At 43.0% G+C, this 13,149-nt stretch overlaps 1 protein-coding gene across 1 annotated transcript in view; it reads left to right on the forward strand.

Annotated features, from left to right (window-relative positions):
* The window catches only part of necab2 (N-terminal EF-hand calcium binding protein 2), a gene marked incomplete at its 5' end in the record, with an annotated part of 161,536 nt that overhangs the window by 111,951 nt on the left and 36,436 nt on the right, over positions 1–13,149 (forward strand). Inside the window, one exon of the mRNA XM_080761801.1 lies at positions 4,137–4,193. Within this exon, the coding sequence (XP_080617927.1) occupies positions 4,137–4,193 (57 nt within the window). The remainder of the gene's footprint in view (positions 1–4,136; positions 4,194–13,149) is intronic.

Consider the following 13,149-nt stretch of genomic DNA (forward strand, 5'->3'; position numbering starts at 1 on the left):
TCCATCTCTCTGCCTCTCCATCTCTCTGCCTCTCCATCTCTCTGCCTCTCCATCTCTCTGCCTCTCTTTCTCTCTCTGCCTCTCCATCTCTCTGCCTCTCCATCTCTCTGCCTCTCTTTCTCTCTCTGCCTCTCCATCTCTCTGCCTCTCCATCTCTCTGCCTCTCTTTCTCTCTCTGCCTCTCCATCTCTCTGCCTCTCTTTCTCTCTCTGCCTCTCCATCTCTCTGCCTCTCCATCTCTCTGCCTCTCTTTCTCTCTCTGCCTCTCCATCTCTCTGCCTCTCTTTCTCTCTCCTTCCCTCCCCCCAGTGGTGTAAACTAAGTAACTAAATACTGCACTTAAGTACAATTTTGCAGTATTTGTACTTGTATTTCCAATTTCCAGTATTTGCAATACTCCAAATACTGGAAGTATTTTTCCACCACTGCTTTATCTCTCTCCATCCCTCTCTCCACATTTCTCCCTGGCCTGTGTGTCTGGTCTAGTAGTCTAACATGTTAGCCTAATGGAGGTCCCAGCAGTCTCTGGGAGGGCAGGCTATACCACAGCTCCATGAGCTAAGAATAACTAAACATGCTGTTACTGCTGGGAGAGTGAAGATTAGTTGATAGAGTGGGGGTCAGCAGCAGGAATAAGACAATGAGAGAGCTAATGACTAACTGCAGGGAATCAGGTGTGCGAGAATACGTGCACATGTGCACGTGCGTGTATGTGCATGTATTTGTGTATCTTCAATGGAATTTTTGTTGAAACTTTTATCTGTTCAAACTTTCTCTGCTACACAGTAAAATTGTCAATGCTAATTTTATTCTGACAAATGCAACCAAATGTCGATATTTGGTTCCAACACTCATAGTGGTGGGACTCACACAGACTCCTGATTTCTGGCAAAAAAAACCGAACAAACTAATTGTCTCCGCCAGGGTTGTCAAAGCACTAAGAAACTATCGTACAGAGAGTCTGTTATGACTTTGACAGGCAGTGTTGTGAGTGAGGGATTATTATGTTAATGCAGCAAACTTGTGTTTCTTGCCTACACACGCAAGCTCTCAAAGATCTCTGTGGTTGAGAGACAAGTATATAAAAATATAAAAGGAAATGCATATCAATGAAATGAGAACAAAGCAACGTGGTTCTCACGTGAGGGAGCAATAACCATAGAATATTGCATCAGCAGCCACAAGGAGAAAACCCAGCTTACGCTATAGCTATTTCATATCACACATGCATAGCATGCGTTGAATAGCAGCTAGTACCTACAACTAGAATGTGTATTCAACACTGGTATTCAAGTTCTGAGTTCTGAGCTTCAGCCCAGCCAAGAATACACGGCACCACCTGGGGAAGACGGCGAGAACTCCACGTATCACACCAAACTCTGTTTGCAGTAGGTTAACCGAGATCGAGCCAGTCAATGAGACTGTTTGCAGTAGGTTAATTAGCCCTTATACTCAGAGTTTGGTGTGATACGTGCAGTCCTTGGCCCGTACTGTGTATCCTTGGCTGGGCTGAATCACTAAACCAGTAATGTTGACTGTATGACATTTGCTTTAGAGCTAGAGAATTAGCTTCTGATATTTTGAAAGGAAAGCTTCTGACCTTCAGTATCTTGTAGTTTTCAGTTGCTATACCATTCAGGAAAAGTAAAATTATACTTTTGTTACTGTAACAGTGGAACATGAGTTGTTGTTGCGCTGGAGAACAAACAAGCTTCCAATTGAGTCGTGCACAGGCGCCTTGTGAGATTAAAATAGTGTGTGGAAAATGTAGTGGGAATCCTGTTAGCAGCGTGTCCTGCAAGACAATGAGTCTATAGGTGGCTCGTTTTCATTATCATTATTCTGTTGTCTTCCTGCTGCAGACAAGATGACGTACTTATTTTTGACACACATACGATGCTGTCCGTCATAAAGTACAGATACTGCACAAATCAAAATGAGGAACTCATGAAAAGGCTTCATGGTGGAGTGAAGCCGTCCCGCTAGAAGCTCCGCCGCGGTGTGGTATACGTGAGACGAGCGAGGTGCTCCTTAACTCACTCGTATTCCAAGACATAGGCTGTGTGTGCCCAGAAAGAAAATGGCACCCAGCATGCCTCTGAAATACTCATTACTGTACTGTATGTCTCGCGTGAGAGAAGAACAGAACGCACATTGTTTCTCCTTTGAAAACCCCCGCTGTGAATAGCTTGTGTCCCATATGACTGAAATTTGTTATCCTTTAACACCCTGTCGAAGTATGTTTTCAGTAGGGGGTGAGAGGCTGTCAACGGGCACTGTGTTTGTGTTTGTGTTTGTGTGTGTGTGTGTGTGTGTGTGTGTGTGTGTGTGTGTGTGTGTGTGTGTGTGTGTGTGTGTGTGTGTGTGTGTGTGTGTGTGTGTGTGTGTGTGTGTGTGTGTGTGTGTGTGTGTGTGTGTGTGTGTGTGTGTGTGTGTGTGTGTGTGTGTGTGTGTGTGTGTGTGCCCTGCCTTCACTCACCCGCTGTGTTTGGTAAAAGCCCTGACCACCTTACACTTGCTGCACAGGTGCCACAATAATTGCAGTAGCAACCGCGGCACTTATCCGTCACCTTCTGGGTGACGGCAGCTCGCGACCACAGGACACCCGGTGCAGACTTTGATAAATGACGGTTGCCTTCTAGAAAGGGCTGACTGACAGTGGCTGAGCCAGACGGCGCTCGGATGTCTCTTCATGTCAAAAACATGGACCTATCTCAGTCAGTCCACACTGACATACACAGAGCGCACTCACTCTCTGTGTCTCTCTCTCTCTTTCTCTTTCTCTCACGCACACGTGCGCGAACATTCAAACGCACACAATGAGAGAGAGAGATAGATAGAGAGAGAGAGATGTGCCACATAAATAGCCACAGTTATTATTACAAGTCTCCAACCACATTGAAGCCTCCAGTCTTTAATTAATAAATCCCTGCTGTAGATGTTTAAAACCGTATGATTATGAGCTCTAATGCCACATTTGTCATGCAGGCTTATTTGCCGTTAAAAGAATGGCTCCAATCACTTCTTCTTGCCCTGCATCATAATGTTTCGTCATTTTAATAATAATAACTCTGGTAGTGTGTGAATCTTTCACGCTGATATGATCCATTTCATTTCCTCTGTTTTATTGACCCGATACCCTCCTTATTCCTTTTGACTCCTTACCAGGATTGCTTTAACCCCACCCCATACACACACACACACACACACACACACACACACACACAAAACGTAATCATATAGGTTGAGCACTCTAAGGCACTCTAAGTACACAGAGTGTACTTTCTCTGTCACTGACCCCAAGTTCTAGATGTGGGGTCAACTCAGCCAATCACCCGCCATTTCAAGTCAAACAACGAACATGGCTGCCCCCACTGTGGTAACTTACGACCGTATCGCGATCTGGCTATTAAATCACCCTGTCTTAACCCATTCTGACCGGGCACCCATTTTGGTGTTGGCATCATGTTATGCTTTAGCTATTGAAAAATAGCAGATCTACAAGCTCATATCGCGCCACCGAGTGGCGCGATACGAGCTTGTAGGTCTGCTATTTTTTTTTAATTCGAAGAACGACTGACATTTTTAGAATCTGATCTCGGGTCAGAATGGGTTAATCAGACCAGTGTGTGTCCCGTGGAAACCTCGTATGAATCTGATCTCAGGTCAGAATGGGTTAAATAGTTTCTTTACAGAAACAACAGGTTTTACCACCATATTTTACCGTATTTGTTTACATGATAGTAGCACTCGTTACTATGTGTATGTTTGGTTAGCAACCGGGCTGGCCACATTGACGACTGCAACATCTGCTTTGCTACTATTTCGATTGGTTGGTGTGAACCAATCGCCGAAGACTGCTGCTTCGGCAATGCCCATCCCAGAAACGGCTGCCGTGGGCAGGGCTTTCACTTTCAGTCTGAATAATGAAGTGAAACTTAAATGAACATTCTGTGTCAGGCGTAGTCCTCGGTCAGTGTGTTCAGAGTCTTGACTGTGAATGAAATGGTTCGGTTGCCATTGTCAACGACTGAATGTCGTCTGCTTGTTGCTTTACGGTTTTTGTTGCTTGTGGTCATTCTGTTTGATTGATGCGTGAATGCCTGTTGTTGTTGTTGTTGTGCTTCTCGTTGCAGACAGTCTGGTTTGATCTTCATCAGAGACTAACAGACACAGACGGCACCACCGGCGCAGTAAGTAGGCATTATATCATAACCACACTAGGTTGCATTGCATCCCACCGGAGTCACGCTTCTACAAGCTAACCCTAACCGGTGTCACGCTTCTACAAGCTAACCCTAACCCTAACCGGTGTCACGCTTCTACAAGCTAACCCTAACCCTAACCGGTGTCACGCTTCTACAAGCTAACCCTAACCGGTGTCACGCTTCTACAAGCTAACCCTAACCGGTGTCACGCTTCTACAAGCTAACCCTAACCCTAACCGGTGTCACGCTTCTACAAGCTAACCCTAACCCTAACCGGTGTCACGCTTCTACAAGCTAACCCTAACCCTAACCGGTGTCACGCTTCTACAAGCTAACCCTAACCCTAACCGGTGTCACGCTTCTACAAGCAACAGTGTTGAATTTGTCGACCAAAACTATGACGGAAAATGTTTGCCTACTACTGTAACTTTTGTCACTGACGAAAATGAAAGAAAAACTAAGCTACGATGACTAAAACTAACACCGGAGCTCCACCGGGCGCGTCAGCCTTTTTAATCAATGAAGGGTGGCTCCACTGCCCGCGTTGACTGCATTAAAATTGCGCCGGTTTGTTTTTTGACGCACGCGACAGAGACGCAACGTGCCCGGTGGAGCCCCACCGTAAGACTAAATATACTGTCTAACCAAATATTCGGGAAAACAGCGGCCCACAGTCTGTGTTGGGCGACTAGTGGAGAAGAGATCTAGTAGAACTAAAGGACAAGTCATTTTACACTTTTACACAAAAAGGCAGATCTACAATCTCAAAACGCATCACGGTTGCATTGAGAGCCTGTAGATCTGCTATTTCCAGAGTGCAACCAAGTGTAAATTCAGGAATTACGATGCCATCATCAAGGCCGCCAAAATACTTTATAGTCGACGAAATCAACTGTAGATTAATTAAAAATATGAATAAAACCGAATAGGAATTGTATTCACGAGACTATGACTAAAACTACATCAAAATTTGCTGTCGAAATCAACACTAGCTCACAAGATTGGCTCTCGGCGGCGCACAACACCCACCCACACACAACTAACTACAACACTCAGGCATAATCCTACATGCTCAGCCCAAGGAGCCGAGTTCACTGTTCCACCGACACACTGCATCTCTCAACGTGTGCTTGTATAAACGCCAGTAGCTGCCATCCATCCATTATGCATAAGGACTGCGCTGGGTTAATGTTGCAATTCATAAGGTTGAGAAATGACCTGCCCAGGAACGTGGCATGGGTCAGGTCCTCTTGTCTACACCATCCATTTAGCAAACAATAATGCCTTTTGTTGTGGGCATTCATAGACAGTGAGCAAGTATCTACAGGGAGAATACGGCGGATTCACACTGGATACCAAGTGATATTTTCCAGACATATTGTCAGATATAATCTATTGCACAGCACTCAGAAAAATAAGAACTGACACCAAATCTATCGCTGCACATCTGCGGATCTGTACCACTGCTTAGGCAGTGTCAGTGTGAATGGTCCAATTCTTTATTTTGTATTTCTTTGAAGGGCGCTAGCCCCTCCTATATTCAGCTATAGTGTAGATTTCTGTCCGAACACAAACATTAAATGCCATTGACAATGAATGGAGAATTTACATCATATCGTGTCCAAGCAAATCGGTATTTGTGTCCTACACAAATTGAATTCCTATTGATAATGAATGGATGAGTGCCCCTCACTTCACACAGACGTGTGTTTTTTTATCCCACAAACACATTTTTCAACCAGTGCCAATTGCCTAAGCTGTAATCGTCCCTCTACCAACCTGGAGAGAGCCTGGAACTGAGCAGGCCGCTTCTTATCACCTGACAGGGGGGTTTCCCTGGTAAGACATAGCATGTGGAAGGAACGCGTTATTCCAACCAGTTCCTTTCCCCTCCATCAGGCGCCACGGCTGACCAGGGGGAGGCAGTATAGAGACCAGGATTGTTGCATGTTTTTTCGTGAGGGTAGTACCTACACCAGGGGACGTGAGGGTACCTAGTACCTACCCTAGGGGACGTGAGGGTACCTATAGTACCTACCCTAGGGGACATGAGGAGAACATGCAACCTCACACAGAAAGGCCCTTTCATCAATAGGACGTCATAGTACTGAAGTCATAGACTGACATACTCCATATATGGGCATGCCTGTCACAGAACATCAGATCTAACTGTACCACATGTTGGTTACATTTGTGACTAATGAAGTAGTAAATCAATCAATCAACCTCTATGGGGACCTACCACGGGTCACTGACAAGGTCAGAGAGAGAAGGTTCTCTGGCCCTGCCAGAGAACTAGAGGCAAGTAAATAGACCCAGGGCAAAGGAGGGGCAGGAGGGGCAAGAAGCACGCCACACCACCTACGCCTATACGTAGACGCACTGTGGCGCAACATCTTAGCTAACACTGTAGAGCTCAAGAACCTGATGTTAGATTGGAAAGTGTGGAGGGCAGCGATCCAGGGGTTGGGGTCCCGAGTTGGTGTTGGCTATAGACCTCACTCTCGCAGTAACAATCAATCAATCAAATACAGTATATCTCTGTCCAACCAACTATGTCCAAAATATAAACTGAACTGAATGAAAAAAGGGGGTTTTAGAACAACACAATACTGCCTCATCAAAGATGGTATGGTGACTTGATACATTGGCAGATACTTGCATGTGTCATTATTATCTTCACTTTACCCAAATCCAGCTCAAGTGGTTCAAGGTTGGACTTTATTGTTACATCTTGTGTACAGGTACATAAATAAGAGTAAAACATATTTTTGTTTGACTTCTTCTGCTTCTTTTTTTAATCTATCTATCTAACTGTAGGTTATGTTCCATATTAGGGCTTTCACTTCTAGTGATTTTTACTAGAAGTGATTTTTACTTTTTACTTTACTGACTTTTTACTAGTTGACTAATTGCCTAGTTTACTAGTCTATTTTTTAAAATAATAATAATAGTTTGTTAGTACATTTAAAAACTGTGTACCTACAAAAACGGGGGATTTATTTTCTTTTCTTATCAACTAGCTAGTCGACCAACAAGGTCGACTAGTGGATTTACTAGTCGACTAGTTGAATAGTCGACTAGTTGCTTAAAGCCCTAGTTAGAAAGTTAGGAATTTAGAGTTTAGAGATGGGATTTTTATATATTTTTTGAATAAAGTTAATGTGGAGAATGTGAAGTCAAACGGAAAATGTGGTTTAGACTTAAGTGGTTTGACCGACAGTTTGAAGATTCAATGGAGTGGAAAAAAATGCGCTTTTTTATAATACTCTTCATTAGTTCAATATTCGTAAAACACACACTGAGTGGCAGCTAGTGTGCACAATAAATGGGATGCTAATCAGTTAACCCATTCTGACCTGAGATCAGATTCATACGAGGTTTCCACTGGACAACACACTGGTCTGATTAACCCATTCTGACCTGAGATCAGATTCTAAAAAATGTCAGTCGTTCTTCGATTTTTCAAAAATAGCAGACCTACAAGCTCGTAGCGCGCCACTCGGTGGCGCGCTATGAGCTTGTAGATCTGCTATTTTTCAATAGCTAAAGCATAACATGATGCTGACACCAAAATGGGTTCCCGTTCAGAATGGGTTAAGTGGTTTGTGAGATTTGCTCCGGACGGACACACGCTGAGACAAATGCAGAGACAGGCCCTCTTTCTTGATGGCTCACCTCTGAGGAACCATGCAGCGTTTAAAATTGAGATTCATTGATAAAAAAAAGACCAGGAAGAGAATAAAGGCCAGACAGACCTATCATTATCTTAGTTAGAGATAATCATGCATGCTGGTAGTTTCATGGGTTGTGGAGATCAGCCACTTTAGCGTGTTGTGTATTCACTGTCAAACCAGCGTGTTAAAGGGGACCTTTCACCGCTGGAAGAAACTGCAGTCACTCAATGTTAATAGTATTTGTAGTAGATAACAGTGAAGCACTGAGAAAACTGTTGCGCCTTTCTTCGTCCTTTTTTCCCCAAACTTTCCGAAACTTTGACAGAAAAAGACTCGCTCACCGTATAGAAAATAGAAGTAAAACTCCTTAGACTGAGACTTAAGAAAATATGTTTTGCTATAGCACTGACGAAGGTCTTAGGACCGAAATAAAATAAAACATATTTTCTTAAGTCTCAGTCTTAGTCTAGAGTTTTACTTCTATTTTCTATACGGTGAGCGAGTCTTTTTCTGTCAAAGTTTCCCCTAGTAGATAACAGTAGCTCAATTTGAAATTTGCACCCTATGGCCAGAAAAATAATGTAGACTGTGTATTTGACTAGGGTGTGACTTGTAGTCCAGCAAGGAAGTGAGACCACATTTTCATGAAAAATGTTGGTCAATGAAGATGGCGTCATGACTATCTAGTAAAAACACATATTACACACATAAAAACCCCAGAAAGTGTTTCTTGTGTCCTAAACATCATTAAAATAAGTTTAATTGAGAGCTCAAACTGAACCCTACAGGTCTGTTTTTACACTCTAAAGGTGTGTTCAGACTTGGATGGTTAGAGCGGCGAGATTACATACAAAGTCAATGCAAAGGCGAGAATTGCACGAACGGGCGTGGCGCGACCTGGCGCAGCACAAACGGGACGAACTGAGGCGAATATATATCTTCAAGTCTGAACGCAGTTTAAGGATTAAATTAGCACTCAGATTTTGCTGTGTTGTGTTCTGTGACTCCTTCATACTTGAAAAGGGAACACTATAGGTTTGGGTTCTTACGAGCCATTAAAAAATCAGCAGGGGTTTTATAAGGGAGGTGTTTGATATTGTATGCTGTCTTATCTGCACTCGCCCTAGAGTGAAGATGTAAGAGTGCTAGCTGTGAGCAAAGGAGATAGTGGAAATAAATCCAGACCAATAATAATGTCAGCTTGCAGTGCCTGGCACCTACTGCGGACATAGTCAGAATTGATACATAACACTATCTCATAACAATACATATTTATTTTATACGGACATACATAAAGGAAGACAGCCCTCCTTGCCAGGAATGCACACTTAACTTGAAGTTGTTACTGCAGAGCAGCAATTTGTGGCCTCCTAAAGTAAACAGATTGAGCTCAGTACACTGCAAACTCCCGACTCTTCATTTAACTCTGGTCCTTTACAGGTGCATTTGGTTTCATTTTGTTATATTAAGACAGCATTAATCAATAACCAATCTCAATAGACGTCACTTGCTGGTTGATTCTTCATATGCGCCGGGATTATTAGTCTATTTTTGGAACACAGTTCTTATGGGACGCGCAAAAAAAAGAAATAATAATTCAGAATGGGTAAAAAAAAAACTCAAACCGGGTAGGATGTGAAATTACGTCAGACTTTGGCTCTATAGATGCAGGAAGTGAGAGGCATATAGTCCAATTTAGGTATTCTACTGGTTGCGAACGCAGTGAGCACTTACTATGAGACCTAGCAGATCATGTCTGTCTGTCTGTCCGTGTGTCCGTGTGTCTGTCCCGCTATCCAAATATAGAGTGTGTTGCATCAGCCATCACTCAGCTTCATATATGGGCACAAAAGGGACCAGGTCCACTCAGCTCCATATATGGGCACAAAAGGGGCCAGGTCCACATATACAGTAACAGCGGGACAGACAGACAGACATGATCTGCAGGGTCTCAGCTGCGTTCGCTTCCCGCGTTTGCGCGTCTTACTGGTATATACCGTATGTAAAATAGTTCTGGAATTAAGGCTAGGACTAGGACTACAGTTATATTGAAATGTATAAGGATGATGAAAAAGGTGAAAATAGCCTTAATATGGTCTCTCCATTTATAGATAGATAGCAGAGGAAAATATCTTTGACACAAACAGTTAGAAATTGTGCTCCAGTAGTAGTCCAGTAATGGCTCTCATGCTCGCTACTCGAAAGTTAGAAGAAGTAAGCAATTAGTACTAAAAGAGAGTAAACCATACCATTACTAACAACATTGTCATTGTCATAGAAAGAAATCAAATCAAATTTAAAATTTGCTCATACATAGGAATTATTATATACAAGCCTTTTTTGTTTTGCTTTTTTAATGCACCTTTTGTATTATCTTGGATACAGTAATGCATACATTTCCCCTCGTGGATCAATAGAGCGAGTCTAATTCATATACATTTGTAATTTAAATTCACAGCGTTTGTAATATGACTAAACTAAAACAAAAACACAGCCTCCTTGTGTATGTATGTTTCCTAATGTAAGGTCCAGCTTGCTTGTTGTGTTTATGTGAGGACTGCCGATGAAAATGAGCATTTTAGCTACATCTGGTGTATATACATTAATATTAATATGCATTGTCTCGTCTAAATAAACAAGTAAAGTAAGAACGGAGAGTACAAAGAAAGAAGAAAACCAAATAGATTTTCCCTGTGTTGTATCAGGTACCTAAGCTGGCTCCTTTCCAGGCGCAGAAGCAGCGACTCTACTCCGAGTCTCTCTTGTGTGACTGAACTGAACTTCTCACCCCACCTCTAAGGGAAATGCCTGCCCACCCGTCAAAGAAAGTCATTTTGGGCCGCTTGTATTCGCGACCTTATTCTTTCGATGATGACCCACACTTCATGACCATAGGTGAGAGTAGGAACGAAGATTGCTCGGTAGACAGAGAGCTTTGCTTTCTGGCTCTGCATTTTGGCTCATGCTTCATGCATTACCGTCTGTAATAATTATGGCACTGTTCTTAGCTTTATATATATTTTGTATAATCTAAAATCTTTATCCCACGATTTTGCAACCCATATTTTTCACCCAGTGTCAATTATCTAATGTAATCATGGACGCTACACTTCCTCTGCCAACCTGGGGGAGGCAGCGGACTGATCTCATGCTTCCTTCTATGCAAGAGGAGTCCAAGCCGCTTCTTTTCACCTGGCAGGGGGGGAGTTTCCCCAGCCGGACGTAGCACGTGGAAGGAACACATTATTCCAACCAGTAAAAAAAAGATAAGGTCCGCACACTGGATGATGCTCCAAAACTTAAAAAGGTTTATTGAATGGTTCCTTTTTACTACACCATGGGCATGACGTTTTAGCCTCTCGGCTCTCCATCTGTTCATAGCTAGCACATTTAGCCATCAGAGATGTTGCCACTTTGGTACACTTGCTGGATGGCTGTCCTCCTCCTACCCCTCAGGGGAGTTGTCTAGCAATCCCACCGTAATTACAATTTAATTCAGAATAGATAGCCACCTCTGCGGTGGCTTTTCCCTGCACATACAGTACATAGACTCACTATGATCACTTATTCATGTACTCTACTTTACATGTAGAGTAAACGGACAAGAACGATCTACCAAAGGTAGATATCTTAGGATAGAAGGACACCCACCTCATTGATTAACGCTTTTCTCTCACCTCCTTTCCTTTTAAACCTGCTAGCAGTGGGGTTCTCTAAGGCAGTAGTCAAGGACCCCCAGTTTGACATGCAATAGGCTACGGACCCCCATTTAACACATTTAGTACCGGAACTGCATCAAAATAAAGGCGCTGCTTGCGCCAGAGTAATCGCCAGAGTAGTGATCGCTTCTATTTTGAAAGCCATGAACCGGAAATACTTTCTTAAAAAAGTTGACTGACAAAGTGCCATCACAATCTCCGATCATCTTAATATATTTATATACGCTCCAAAAAGAGTTCATATTTTGCGGGAGAGACGGATGAGGAGCAGAAACGCAGCGCCAGCATATCGATCCATTCATCACCACGGAGAGCGCCCTGGATGAGGAGATACGAGGCATTCTTTCCGCCGCGCTAACATGGGAGTCAATGACAAGCTAATAGTTTCACAGAGCGTTAGCATACGGCAAGCGAAAAGCGAAATGCCAAAAAAAAAAAAAGTAATTATTCTGAATATTATTATCTCGCCCCGCGTCGTTTGGACGTCGCTAGGACGTCCACAGGCGTCTAAGGCACCTCTCGGTTCCAATCCTTATGACGTTTCAGGACGTATTATGTACAAAATGTGTTAATGGCATTTCCATCTCTGGGACCCTCAATTCATATTGTAAAATCAATGTTAATTTAACTCCCCTGGGGTTCCCTGGACCCCACTTTGGGAACCACTGCTCTGGATGATCATTAAAACGATCGATGGACTTTACTGCACACCTGCATGCTTCCCGGGGGATATGACCCCTACTGATCCCATGGCCTGGAGGATGAATGAACTAACTCCACTGAGATGAGATGAGATATACTTTATTAATCCCCGAGGGGAAATTGAAGCATTACAACAGTTTAAAGTGCATAAAAGCTAAAAACTACTGGACAGACAGAAGAACACAAAACAGACACAAATGGACATAAACACACAAGACCAGGACCACCAAGGACCATATGCCATTTGGGGGGAGGCGGTTCTTATGCATTTGCACTGAGTAACTCCATGACCTTTCCTCTAGCACCATAATCATAATCTCCTTCAGATTGCAGGATGAGGAGGATACTTAAAAAGGTTATCTTTGAAAAACAAAGAAGGGTCCAGCACACTGTCAGAAAACTTGCCAAAAATGTTGCTCTTTATTCAACGTTTTCGGTCTATTCGACCTTCATCAGGACAGATTGTCTGTCCCGAAGCGTTGAATAATGAGCAACATTTTTGGCACGTTTTCTGACAGTTTTGTTTTTCAAAGATAACCTTTTTAAGTATGCTTTATTGCCCTACGCACCTGTCGCTAGCCTTCTGAGGTGTGCATCGGCCTTTTGCTAAAAAGGATGAGGAGGATAAAAATGGTCTAATACTCGTTAAAAGAGGCTCGGAGGATCCAAATGAATAGGTATAAATTGATACCTAAATGAATACTGCTGATTATAAAGGACTGTATAGAAAAACTTCGATAGCTCAGCCAGAGAACCCAAATGTAGCGCTGTCTTTATCTTTAAAATGAGTTAAATCCTGAATGTACCAAGACAGCTACTGAACCATAAAAAATAGAAAGACTA

This window comes from Protomyctophum bolini (assembly GCF_963924005.1).
Source record: "Protomyctophum bolini genome assembly, chromosome: 4".
NCBI classification, from domain to species: Eukaryota; Metazoa; Chordata; class Actinopteri; order Myctophiformes; family Myctophidae; genus Protomyctophum; species Protomyctophum bolini.